Genomic DNA, 13766 nt, shown 5'->3' on the forward strand with positions numbered 1-13766 from the left:
TGTAATAAAATGGCAAAAATTTTGTGGCAAGGAAAAATTGGTTAGTTTACTGACTTTTTTTTATAATGAATCCCTTTTTAGAGTTGTAAATTATACATGTTTTATAAATTGGCCTGGAAAACATGTTCATTTTTTTTTTTACAAATATAGAAAGAAGAAAGATGTTACAACTCGTCCTTGAACTGCTTAGCGAAAACTTGGTACTGCTTTGTGATGCCATTTCAGAAAACGTATGGGAGGATCGAAGTCTCATAGGACAAGAACTGGTGAGATAGCAGCATTGTGATTATGGAAACAACATGCTATGCACTAAATATCTTTGACCAGCAATTAAATTTTGATACCAGCCATCCAGACAATATTAAGTTTGCATCAATAAAAACATGCTCACAAAGCATTCTTTGTTCACCAGGGTATGGAAGGCCTAAGCAGCAGTGCAGGTTGCTGTGGTAACCAGGGGGAAGGCAAATAATGAGACAATGTCAATAACACCTTTTATTTTTCTAATCTTTTTTTTTTTCTCTTATTCTTTCTTGAAAGGTTATGCATGGACAACAATCCAGCAAAATATGAACTTGATTATAAATGATTTTTGGAATGGGTGGCTTTTTCTTGAGCACAGATGCAATAAATTCCACATCTCTTATATGATTTAAGCCTATTCCAATAATGTAATAAAAACTCACTTTTGTGCTTTCTTTTTACAGAGATGTAAACTGCTTTTCGTGCTGGATACACTTGGGGAGGTTATATTGTATCATAAAAATAACAATAGCTCTGAGAAGCCTGACTCTTCTCTTGTGAACCACAGAATGGCATTTATCAGCATCTCTCTTTTTACAATGCGACTGCTGCAAACGCTTCTCCCCGTGGAAAAGGTGAGGGATTAAAAGCAATCCTGAAATGCAAAACCTTTTAAGCTTCTCTCTCAGAATTGTTTTGGTAAATATTAATACACCCAGTTAAGACTCCATGGTCTTCCCTTTTTAAATTTCTATCTGCAGCTCGAGTTGGAGTGAGTTTACTCTTTGGATGTAATGCTGCAGCTAAAAATGGTTTGTCTATAACTCTCAGTATTGATCTCTTAGATGCCCATTTCAAGGCACCGTAATGAAGTTTGTACAACAGTAGGTCTAAAGCTGAATAGCTGTGGAATCCTACAAGGTGACAAGCTTTAAAATCATTTTCCTTAGTGCTGAACTACACAGATGACATTTTTTTTTTTTTTTTTTTTTTTAAGGATGCTGAAAGTTTGTATGTGTCGGATTTTCAAACTGTTCAGAAAGGAATATTTACTAAAAATCTAAGTGTATATGAACTCTTAACAAACTTCTCTTATATGTTCTCTTGGACTGTTAAAGTGGTAGTAAACCACGTCCCAAACAAAAACCCCTTTAAGGTAAAGGCATAATGTGCTAGTATGCCTCGCATACTAGCACATTATGTAAAACTTACCTTAAAACGGAGCCCTCCAGCGGCGCGTTGTCACCACTGTAGTAGCTTTAATTTTCACCCAGTTTTCCTTCCGGGTTTGCAAGCTTCGGCCATCTGGCTGGCTGAGCCGCAGTGACATCACTTCGCACATGTGCACGGGATTCTCGGGACACGGCAGAGTGTTCAGAAGGAATGGCACAGGTATGCCGTTCCTTCAGAGCGCATGCATCAGCTGTAAAGAAACCCAAATATCTCCTAAATGGTGTGCGTTTAGGAGATATTAATTTTACCTACAGGTAAGCTTTATTATAAGATTACCTTCAAGTAAAAATGTAACAAAGTGACTTTATTACCACTTTAAATATACCACCAAAAGTGTTTTGTTATACAGTGGGGGAGATTCACTAAAATTGGTGCACTCAGAATCTGATGCAGCTGTGCATTGTAGCCAATCAGCTTCTTACTTCAGCTTGTTCAGTTAAGCTTTGGCAATAAAAACTAGAAGCCGATTGGTTTCTATGCAGAGCTACACCAGATTTTGAACCCTCTGGGTTTAGTAATTAAGCCCCAGTATATGTTCGAGGAGTGCAAAAAAACGGATCCTCCCAGAAATCCAGTGAGCATGCTGCCTCTGCTAGACAGAAATCTCAAGTAATGTAATTAGTCCTCCTTAGTTCAACTATGTACTACAGAACTCCTGCACCATGCTGAGGAGAGGGGCAAGTGTTCCGTAGTCCAGTTCTGGAGTAATTGACAAACTTCCTGGGCGCTGGTAACCAAAAATGAGGTCTTGTAGCTTGTGAAGGCTATAACCACAGCTGCTCAATAAACCATAGAAGACCTATGTTAATAGAACAGTAGCTGATTCTGAGCGCTGTTGGTATAGAGCCACATTAATAGTGACCAGTAAAGTATTAAAAATTAGCAAGGATGATGACAATCTTATCCAGAGTAAAAAAGAAGGATTTTATTATCCACTTGAAAGGAATTAAAATTGTTCACAATCATATGTCCAATGTAAACAAAAGGAAAACATGGTAGGTATAGCCCAAATGTGTAAACATGGTCAATAAAATTGGCTTACTGCTGAGGAAATGGGTACATCCAGACCAGGGTGCAGGAGGTGGTGGAGAGGAACCCTGTGGGCTGGTCTGCTGGAAGATAGGTCGCCAACTGTGAGAAGGTACCACTCACAGAACAGGATGCTGCCTCAGATGTCCCTGGAAATCGTGACCAGAAATGATGCCACCCACACCGGAAGTGACGTCAGTGAAGCACAGAAACTGGCAGATGGACACTGATGGACGGGGAGAGAATCCAGAGTGCCTGGGGCAGAGCACAACAAGACCTGGTTGCTATGACTGTTATGACTGGTTACTAAGTCATAGCAACCAGGTCTTGTGATCCGCCCCAGGCACTCTGGCTTCTCTCTCCATCCATCACCGTCCATCTGCCGATTTCTGCGCTTCACTGACATCACTTCCAGCACGTGCCAACGTCATTTCTGGGGTGCAAGATCTGGGGCATCAGGAAAGCAGAGGGACTGGCCAAAGGACCAGGGATTTCACACAAAGGAAGCAGTACAAAGAGCACAGGATACTTTTTTTCATACAAGTACATGGTACAGCAGGCACATATCAAGAATATGAAATGTTGGCTTTACATAGTATTTAACTCATCTGTAATCCTGTTCAAGTCTCTGGAGAATATTCATTTGTTTAAAAATTAAGCCAATAATATTAATAAAAAATACTTAAGTTCTAAATTGATTCAAAATGAGCCATAAATTACAGCAAATAGGGCAGCTTCTTGTGAGTTTTTTTTAAACAGTTTTTGGTGGTCAAAATGCATTTGCTGAAGGGTGTGTGCTAAGGGAATGTCACCTCGATTTCTGATGGATGTTTAAAAATTATGATATGTAACATAATGTGTATAGAGGTGGGAAGTCATCCACTTTTATTGCTTTTGGCAGTTTTAAGCAGGGGTGGACTGACCATTTGGCCACTCGAACACTGCCCGAGGGCCCGGGGTCAGTAGGGGGCCCCATGAGATGCCCCTAATACCTTTTAATTGGCTTTTTCGTAGGCTTTTTTTGGCTGTGGATGAGGACACATGGGCCCCATGATCCCTTATTGCCCAGGTGCCCCATGAGTTGTCAGTCCGCCCCTGGTTTTAAGTTTGCATTTTTTGCACATTTGGGTAACATTTAAGCAGTGTTTTCAGAAGCATGTGTGTGTACATCCAGACTAGAGGAACCAGAGCAGGAAAGCTAATGCTGAGATCCAGTTTGACTACATCAAAGTAGCCTTAAGTAAGAGAAGGAACTGTTACAGATTCTTATTTAAAGGATGCTTCTTTGGAGTGATCACTTTTTCTCTGATGTACTCCTTAGCAAAGCCCAGAAAAAGCTCCCCCAATAACAGGAAAGAAGTCTTTCCTGAAGAAGATGTAGCTGAGAGATTCTTGCAGGCTAAACAATAAAGGGAAAATAATATCCTTTGGGTGAGCCTTGTCTCACTGTAAAGCTAGAAGGGGTTTGGTTGCAGGACAAAGCCATCAGTTCAGCTGCTCCACTTGAGGCTGCAAGGAAAAACACCTTATGTGTGAGAATAGAGGAATGTCTCTTCTAGGTTAAAACCGCATCTTTTTTTAGATTCCACAGAGTTGCAGGGGAACAGACAGGGAGAGCTACATGAGTGACCCCCTGTACAAAGATCTTAGGAGAGAACCAAGGAGAGAGAAGCAAACGGTCCCTGAAAACAACATAGGAAGGGCAGACGTGTGTCCCTTGATAGTACTGAAAACCAAACACTGGTCCAGAACCAGGAACAGAAATGAGAGGATTTGTCCCACAGAAAAATCCCCAGGGTGGAACCATGCCTTCTACATTGGATGATAAACTTTGCAGACATTACAGTAGAGATGCCCATGTCCCTCAGAACCTGGGCTGTAATAACCCTACTATCAAAGCCATGAAGTAGGGTGGCAAATTTCTTCTTAAAACAGAAGATACTAAAGGATCTGGCAGACCCCAAAAACATCAGTTAGGAGTCTTACCAGACCAATGTATCACATGCTCTATTCTGGAGCAGTGAGAATCCTCATTTCCTTCCACTTTGATTTCAATCCTGCAAAGCAGCTGAGAACGAGAAATAAAAGTAACATTTTAAAACATTCAGAGAGGGTGATGACTTGGCAGCTATTTTGTAGACTTTCTCTACTGAGAAAGATGGGTGCTGTTTGCACTAGTAGCATCCTAGAAAAATAGTTTCTGAAGCAGGTCAGAAGAAATCCCTCCCATGCAGAATAAACACTTCTTGTACAAGAATTCTGCAGTCCAGCATCAGCATGACAAAACCAAGAAATCTTTAGTAAATCGGCACAGCTAAAATGAAAAATTAACAAAGAAAATAATGCATCACCTCTTAATATAGAATATTACAGGCTTAAAGTATGTGCTAAACACAACATTCATAATGTGCAAAAAGTATCCACAATACTCAAAAATGGAAAATAAATCAGTGTAAGTAAATGCCAATGCAAAAAAAAGTCCAAAATATGTAATTAAATATCACCGTAGAGCGTCTTCCACCAACTAATGAAAATCTTCTCCACCACATGAGCAACAGAGCTAAAATGCACTCACCTACCATAAAGCTGCCAGAGAAAAGTAACAACATGCGCATTTGTGTCAAAAGGACTCTTCACAAGTGGTCAACCAGCTCCATTCGTACAATGGGGACACTGCAGTGCTGCTTCTCACCACTGGGGACAATCAGAAGGCTTGCTTGATATTGTCTGGGGGAAAAAAAGCTCACTACATGGAGCCACACGCAGGGGACCACATATAGTGTTAGTATGTTTATTAAAAAGAAATTTCACATAAAAAAAGTTAAAGGCTTTATCCAAATGCCAGTAAAATGATTGTCATGACAAATAAAGTAGCGCACTTACAAAGAAAGTCGTCTGGAAGTGAGACATCAGGCGTGTAGCTTCTGCCCCAAATGGTTTCATGCGAATGCACGTCTTCAGGGGACGCTAGTACACCGACGTCCATGCATCATCTCCTTAAATAGTCTGCTACTAAATAAAACAAAGGCACTAGAGCAGTCTTTCTCAACCGGGGTGCCTCCAGAGGTCTCCAGGGGTGCCGTGGCATCCTGGTAGAGAAAGGCTGTCAGTTGAGCCCGAGCTCCTGATCCCTAGCTGCCCTGTTCATTGGCACTGGGAGCTGTCAGACTGCTGAGCAAAGTGAAAACAAAAGGAGGGGGAATGTCTGCTGTGCTCTCTGCCTCCCCCTAGAGTGCAGTACCCTGCTGTGTGAGGGAAGGTAATGTACTGCAACTTTTTATAGTGCTGTATACATGTGTTTGTATGTGTGTTTGTATGTATATGTATACATGTGTTTGTGTGTGTGTGTGTGTGTGTGTGTGTATATATATATATATATATATATATATATGTGTGTTTGTATGTATATGTCTACATGCATTTGTGTGTGTTTTAATGTATGTGTGTGTTTCATAAATTGAGATCACACTGGTGGGGCTGAAACCATACCCGGGAGATCTCTAAAATGGAGACTCGCTGTATCTACAATTTAAAACCGCTTGCACCATTTGGCCTGAATGTTGCTTTTGACATTGTTTTATTGATAATTGTTAATGTTATTGTTTTTTAGGTTCTATTTCCTCATTTAAATAACCTGCTGTGGTCTTTATGGCTGAATATATATTACTAGTATCGGCCTCCTTTTTGAGTTTTTTGTTAATTTTTTTAAATATTTTCTGGTTTTTTTTCACTAGATGGTGCCAGTGGGTGTTTTGCTCACCTTTTTATATATGTTTATGAACAGTGGGATATAAATTAATATATCTTGAGTTTCATATGGAACCCTTTGGTTAAGATAGTTAAAGTACCCACTAATTTTGTTTCTGGGTGTTCTTAGGATACCTCAGTTTATATCTTTTTAATCTCTGCTTCTTCCATGTCTAGAACTGGCAGCTTTCTTTGTAAGTGCACTGTTGTTTTTGTCATAACAATCATTTTACTGGCATTTGGATATAGCCTTTTACTTTTTTATATGAAATGTCTACTTTTTAATAAGCATACTACTCTATAGGTGGTCCCCTGCTTGTGGCTCCATGTGGTGAGCTTTTTTCCCAGATAGTATCAAGCAAACCTTCTGACTGTCCCCAGTGGTGAGAAGCGGTACTGCAGGGTGTCCCAGTTGTAAGAATGGAGCTGGTTGACCACGTGTGAAGAATCTTGTTGACACAAACGCGCATGTTGCTTCTTTCCTCTGGCAGCTTTAATGTCGGTGAGTGCATTTTAGCTCTGTTGCTCACATGTGGTGGAGAGGATTTCCATTAGTTGGTGGAAGACACTTTCTCTGTGGTGATATTTATCACATATTTTGGACTTGTTTTTGCATTTGACCTTATTTACACTGATTTATTTTTCTTTTTGTGTGTTGTAGATGCTTTTTTGCACATTATGAATGTTGTGTTTAACACATTCTTTAAGCTTGTAATATTCTATATTTAGAGGCGCTGCATCATTTTCTTTCTTGATTTGTTTGGGTACTGTATATTTCCCTATTGCAAGCTGCCCATTTCTTTTCTCTTCTTTAGCGCTGACCTCCTTTTTATGTTTTCACTAAAATAAAAAATCACAGCCACTTGAGCACTAGAAGCCAGGGAATCCATCTCGGTAATGGAAGATCTCTTAGAAAAAGAACAAATTGACCAGCTAGTCATGTTTTGACAAGCTGAATGTGGTGTTTCTTTGTAATGAAGTCACCAAAGAAAGGGAAAATGTGGTGATATTCTTGGGAGTAGAACAACCGAGGTGAACAACAGAACAAGAACCTCAGTATATTTTCAGCAAAATAGCTGCAGACACAAATCAGTCACCATGATCTGTTCCCCAACATACAGCTGAACTAGACCATAAGGAGCCTCCTGCACAGAAGAGGCAAGTGGGACTAAATCCTGGCCTGCATAAACGCGACGGCAGTTCTGTTTGTCAACGCTAGAAGCGAAGACAAAACAAAAACCGAGCTAAGGGATATAACATAACCCAATCCCTTAAATGAAACCAAAATAAATTATTGTGGCACCAAATATGAGTGGTGTAAATTAATTAATTAAACCCCTAGGGGGTTTTTACAGCTGACTCTAAAAAGTGAAAGTGACACTTGTATGTGGACTGGTAGTGAATAGATAGTCACTTCCTGTAGACTCCGCCAGGCGAAACATACGTCAAAGAACAAACGTGATTCCATCATATCCGGGCTCCAGTGACATCACGTCCGGCTTCTCAGGCACTGTATCATGTGAGTATATCAAGTTTTAATTCTTACTGTTGCCTTATTAACCTCCCTGGCGGTATTACCGAGTGTAGATCGGGGTAAAGTTTCAGTACCACAAGCGGTAACCCTGAGCTACACTCGGGCTTACCATGCGGCGCTGCTCCAGGATCTGTTCTTCTCTTACCTTGTCCTGCGCTCCAGCGATGTCCCTCCTGCAGTGTCCCCTGTAATGTCCTCCGGCAGATGTCAGCATCTGTCTTCTGGGTTCCGTCTCTTGCAAGCGTCGGGACGTACAGGGACGGAACCGTGGGAAATTTGAAAATGACAAGTGACATTCACTAAATTTACTAAAATCACATAGTAAAACATTACTGTATCAAACCATTTCACATACATTTTGTCCCGAGTGCTTTGTCCTGTGCCCTGCCTGCATTTTTACTGTTCTTTCTGCCTGGAAACTGAGAAATGTCCATGGCGTCCAAAAAGCGTCCCTTTAGGTCAAAAATGGTTGTAGACCAGCTAGAGAAAAGCGATAGTAAATCAGAACCACTTGCAGAATTGAGTGATAATGATTCATGGGGAAATTCGTCATCAGACACTGAAAATGATTTTGCGACTTTGCTCAGTGATGTGCGAACTTTGTGCTATATTTAAAATTTCAGTGTTTTTGGTTTGATTATATTATTGAATTAAATTTATTATTATATTATTTTTTATGATTTATTAAATTATAATTTCGTGTTTCAATTTTTAACATACCGGGGATGTTTACTAGACTCTTGTTCGGACAGATTTCAGTGAGTTATTCCTAAAAATTACAGGTCTACAATAAAAAAAATACATATTTCCATGCAAAAAAATGTACCGCTTGAGCACAGAAATATGGACATAATCAGACCTCTAGAAAGGTTAAATACTACACTTAGAACATTTTTTCATTGTTGTGCTTCCTTCGAGTGGTATGGCATAAACAGCAAGGATTATTTATCTCAATCCCTTCAATTAACGCTTGGGGATTTTATTGGCAATTTTACATCAGTCCTACTGGCTATCCAACTATGATGCGTGGGTGATGGTGACCATATGTGGAGGAACCTCTAGAGAATATCCTGGTTTATAAAACACAATGCAATAAATAACCACTGTAATGGGGTCATATAGATCTGGAGAGTGAGCCATTCACATGCCTTTGCACTGAGGTGTGGACACATGGATTTTTATGTCACCAATATTGAGTTTTAAGAAGGACTGTTGCACTTTGAGTTTACTCAGCACATGGTGGAAGCGCAAGGACTTTCTATGGAAATAGGAGTATATAGTAATTATTCTTATTGTTTGGTCTGTGAATTGCTTGATACCCATTTATCGGTATTCACAAATAACCACTAGTTAGTTATCCTATTGGGTTTATAGGGTGAATTTATATTTTATTTAAGTATAGTGCCTAGCTATTCACTACCAGTTCACAATCTCTTAATTTGCCTGATGTAGTAAAATATGGAACTAAAACTAAAATGAAAAGGTCGGTAATAGGGTTCAGGCCAGTACCATGCCCTCTAAAAATATTTATGCAACTACAGAGAAACGCTGCCAAGGAATCCAATGATCTTTGGGAGGCTAGACTTAACATCTGCCTCATGGAAGGTGGCGCTTTCTGCAAAGGACTTTACTTAAGGTGTTTACAGCTTTGGGAATTGAGCCTCTTGTGTTTTTATTGTTTTTTCTCAGTCAGTTGACAATACAATTCAAACTCATATTAGACAGATTTTGAATGCAAAACTTTTTTTGTGTTTTGACTTGCATCTGTGACTTGCATAGCCATTTATCTGCATATCTCATGTTGACATATATAATCAGCTATTATCTAAGTACATTTAGTACTTGACAAGGTAGGTACGCATCTGTAGGGATTAAGACAGTAGGTTAAATTACTGTAATGTTGGGGCTTAAGGTTAGGTTTAACATAGTTCTAGTTTTTTTTTTTTTCTTTTTAAAGTTAAACATCCCATAGCTAAGCAGGGTAAAATAAGTGACTCTCACTGTCATGTATTAGTCTTATGGGTTGAATGTTATCCAGGGCCATTCAACCCACTTCTTGGACATTACATCTGGGGGGATACGTCTTCAAATTAGCTAGAGCTTGGTGGTGGTGAATGCTGTAGAGAGCAGCACAACATTATTATCATCTCTGCAGAATTCAGACACTTCCTATTGCCGCAGAAGAATAGAAGTCATGGCCTCATGGGACCGATATACAGTATAATTCACCGGCCATTTTATTAGGTACACCTTTCCATTTGCTTGGTATCACAAATTGCTAATCAGCCATATCTAGATGCATTTAGGCATCTAGATATGGTGAAGATGACTTGCTGAAGTTCAAGCCAAGCATCAGAATGGGGAATAAAGGGGATTTACATGACTTTGAACATGGCATGGTTGTTGGTGCCAGATGGGCTGGTCTGAGTACTTCAAAAACTGCTGATATACTGGTATTTTCATGCATAACCATACAGAGAATGGTCTGCAAAAGAGAAAATATCCAGTGAGCAGCAATTGTGTGGACGAAAATGCCTTGTTGATGTCAGAGGAGAATGGGCAGACTTTTTCAAGATGATAGACAACAGCAACTCAAATAACCATTAGTTACAACCAAGGTATGCAGAATACCATCCTGAACGCACAGCATGTTGAACCTTGAAGCAGATGGGCTGCAGCAGCAGAAGACCACACCGGCTGCCACTCCTGTCAGCTTGGAACAGAAAACAGGCTACAATTCGCACAGACTCATCAAAATTGGACAATAGAAGATTGGAAAAACGTTGCCTGGTCTGATGAGTCTCGATTTCAACTGCGAGATTTAGATGGTAGGGTAAGAATTTGGCGTAAACAACATAAAAGCATGGATCCATCCTGCCTTGTATCAACGGTTCAGGCTGGTGGTGTAATGGTGTGGGGGATATTTTTTTGGCACACTTTAGGCTCCTTAGTACCAATTGAGCATCGTTTAAACAGCCTACCTTAGTATTGTTGCTGACCTTGTCCATCCCTTTATGACTACACTGTACCCATCTTATAACTACTTCCAGCAGGATAATGCACCATATCACAAAGCTCAAATCATCTCAAACTGGTTTTTTGAACATGACAATGAGTTTACTGTACTCCAATGGCCTCCACGGTCACTAGATCTCAATCCAATAGAGCACCTTTAGGATGTGGTGGAACGGGAGCGTCACATCATGGATGTGCAGCCAACAAATCTGCAGCAACTGCGTGATGTTATCATGTCAATTTAGACCAAATTCTCTGAGGAATGTTTCCAACACCGAGTTGAATCTATACCACGAAGAATTAAGGCTGTTCTGAAGGCAAAAGGGGGTCCAACACGTTACTAGCAAGGTGCACCTAATAAAGTGGCTGGTTGCACTTTAAGTGTTATAGGATTCTAGGTTAAGTTGTAGATAGATTACTTGCACCAAAAGCCAATGTACTATTTGCTTGACAATGATAGGCGATATATCCTAATATGCTTGTTTAGAGCAGGGAAACTTGAGAGAAGACAGTGTACTCTGCCTCGTCTCATGTGTTTGCATGAGACAACGTGCTCTGTAGTCTTATGTTGTCCTGTTAGATTTGTATAGAATACTTACTTTCCCCACTTCTATAGATACTGCATATATAAAAAAACAACCTTTCAAATTGGAATAGAAAGACAGTTTTTTTTTTTTTCCCATAAATAATAGATGAAGGGTTAGAATAGTTAGGAGAGATTCCCCTTTCTGGGCTTCACAAGAACATGTAGTGATGGGAATTCTGAACACTTTCTTCTCTATCCAGAACTAAGAAAAAAATGAGAGGCACAACTATAATATGATTTTTAGTAACTTGGCCTGATTTACTATATAGATTTTTGTATTATATCGGGCCTAACGAGGATTGAAGGGAAACAACAACTAAATGATCTATCCCTGGAAGGGCTAGTTAATTATTGAGGACCCTTAAAATATGCTGTATATTTTTTTTTAACCCTTTACATGTTAAGTGCTAAACCAACAACCATAGTGTGTCAGATATTTTTTGGTGGATGTATTTAATTTGTTAATGACAAATTGACTATTGAGATGTGGCTGGACAGACTCAATGTTTGTTGCTTTAGGAAGTACAAACTGACTGCTTTTGTATTGCATTACATCTTCAAGACCCCCTAGGCACCTTATGGAACTTGCCTTGCTATATGTCAGTTTAATCATAATTGCCTGCTTATGCTTGTGCATCTTTTTATCTGTTATATACTAGAACTTGTAAAGCACTGCTATATAAGCACCTGTAATAAATAAAATAAATGCTTTCATAGGCAAATTACCTTGACAGTTTTTCCAGGCGTGCAGCCTGATTATGAGGTTTTCCTGCTTCACGGTGTACACAATTATACTTTAAATGGGAATATCTAGATCAAGGTACCATAAGTAAAATAATGCAAATTGATCAATACTAAACTGCCCCTGAGAAAAGGAATTTCTATGTTCTAAGTGGGAAAAATATATATTTATTTAGCTTTTATATCCTATATTCTTCTTATCATATTTTCATGAGATCTTAAATTTACTGTCTAGAATAACAGTAAACAGTAAAAAAAAAAAAAAAAATATGTGAGGTGTGACAAACTATTTCCCGAAAATGGGCTGTATAAAAGAAAAAAAAATTGCTTACCTATACACTAGCAGCTGTTGTCACCTTCAAAGTAGCCCCCTTGTGAAGCAACGCACTTTTCAAGACAACTGTGTCACTGCTGGAAACATTCCTGGAATTAATTTTCTGGAACACTGTGCGGTATCTTTGTTGCGCACTGGATATCCAGAATGTCATCAAATCTGTGTCCTTTTTAAGGCGTTTTTATATTTTGGAAACGGACAAAATTCGCAGGGTGCGAAGTCAGGGGTACAAGATGGTTGATCACGTTTCGGAATGGTCAAAATAAGAATGATAAAGTGCAGCGCAACCCAATGTGCACATTTATACATAAAATGATTGATTATAATCTAAACATATGTGCAATGTTGATAAAGTAAGTGAATGTCCATCAGATCCACGTGATATAAACAATTCTCATTTGCCAATCTGTGATTCTTTATAATACTCATATTCCTCGATATGCGACAAACCACCTTCACCAGAAAAAATGACCGCTCACCTTTAAAAGCTGACCCCTGAACCAACAGGTAGTCAAATGTGCTTTCCCTTTTTAAGGGCATATAAATACAGGTTTAGTGATTCAACGTTCCCGTACACTCACAGCAATATCAGTCCATCATAAAATAGAAAAAAGCCCACAGTGTTCTCCATATAGCACATTTAATAAAAGAAGTGGAAATGTACCACCAAATCATGGTTTGGTTGACGAGGATTCAATGAAGGAGTGGTACCTTTTTTTCAGTAGCAAAGGAAAATAACTTATGGAATTTTTTCTCAAACGCAAACAAAGAAAAATGTGAATATTAGAAATACAAATTAAGGAAATAAAAGATCATATAGAGCCCCAAAAATATAATCCAGAGTTTATTAGGAGGGCGGAGGCACGCATGTGATGTCATCCCGTGGCCATCTTGGAAACGTTGATTACTTGGCTTGTAAACCCACACAGTGGAGTGCTTTGTATTGTAAGTGTATTCCCACTTCTTTTATTAAATGTGTTATCTGGAGAACACTGAGCTCTCTTTTTTTCTATTTTATGACAAATTAGTATTGCTGAGAGTGTACTGGGTCTGCAACCCAGGTGAGTGCAAGTTAAAACATGTCAGGACATGGTCAAGTACGAATGACTGTGTGACTCGCCACCATAGTGCTATGCCGCGGGCATACCGGGAATTAAAATGGCACACCTCAAGCAATTGTTACACAAGCCATATTGCAATTTAATGTTACTAAAAAATTGTTTTCAGCCTGCGGCCACTGTGCTTTGCTGTAAAATTGAATGCAATATGGCAACCTGGAGGCATTCTGTACAATGTTGGTGTAC

The 13766-nt window shown here is 39.3% G+C and overlaps 1 protein-coding gene across 1 annotated transcript in view; it reads left to right on the plus strand.

Moving 5' to 3' along the window:
• The window catches only part of RTTN (rotatin), a 326182-nt gene that overhangs the window by 80403 nt on the left and 232013 nt on the right, over positions 1-13766 (plus strand). Inside the window, exons 11-12 of the mRNA XM_089664026.1 lie at positions 151-266; positions 708-878. Of these exons, the coding sequence (XP_089520152.1) occupies positions 151-266; positions 708-878 (287 nt within the window). The remainder of the gene's footprint in view (positions 1-150; positions 267-707; positions 879-13766) is intronic.

The sequence above is a fragment of the Staurois parvus genome, unplaced genomic scaffold (genome assembly GCF_062004578.1).
Source record: "Staurois parvus isolate SC_StPar_1 unplaced genomic scaffold, SC_StPar_1.0 ptg000045l, whole genome shotgun sequence".
Taxonomy (NCBI): Eukaryota; Metazoa; Chordata; class Amphibia; order Anura; family Ranidae; genus Staurois; species Staurois parvus.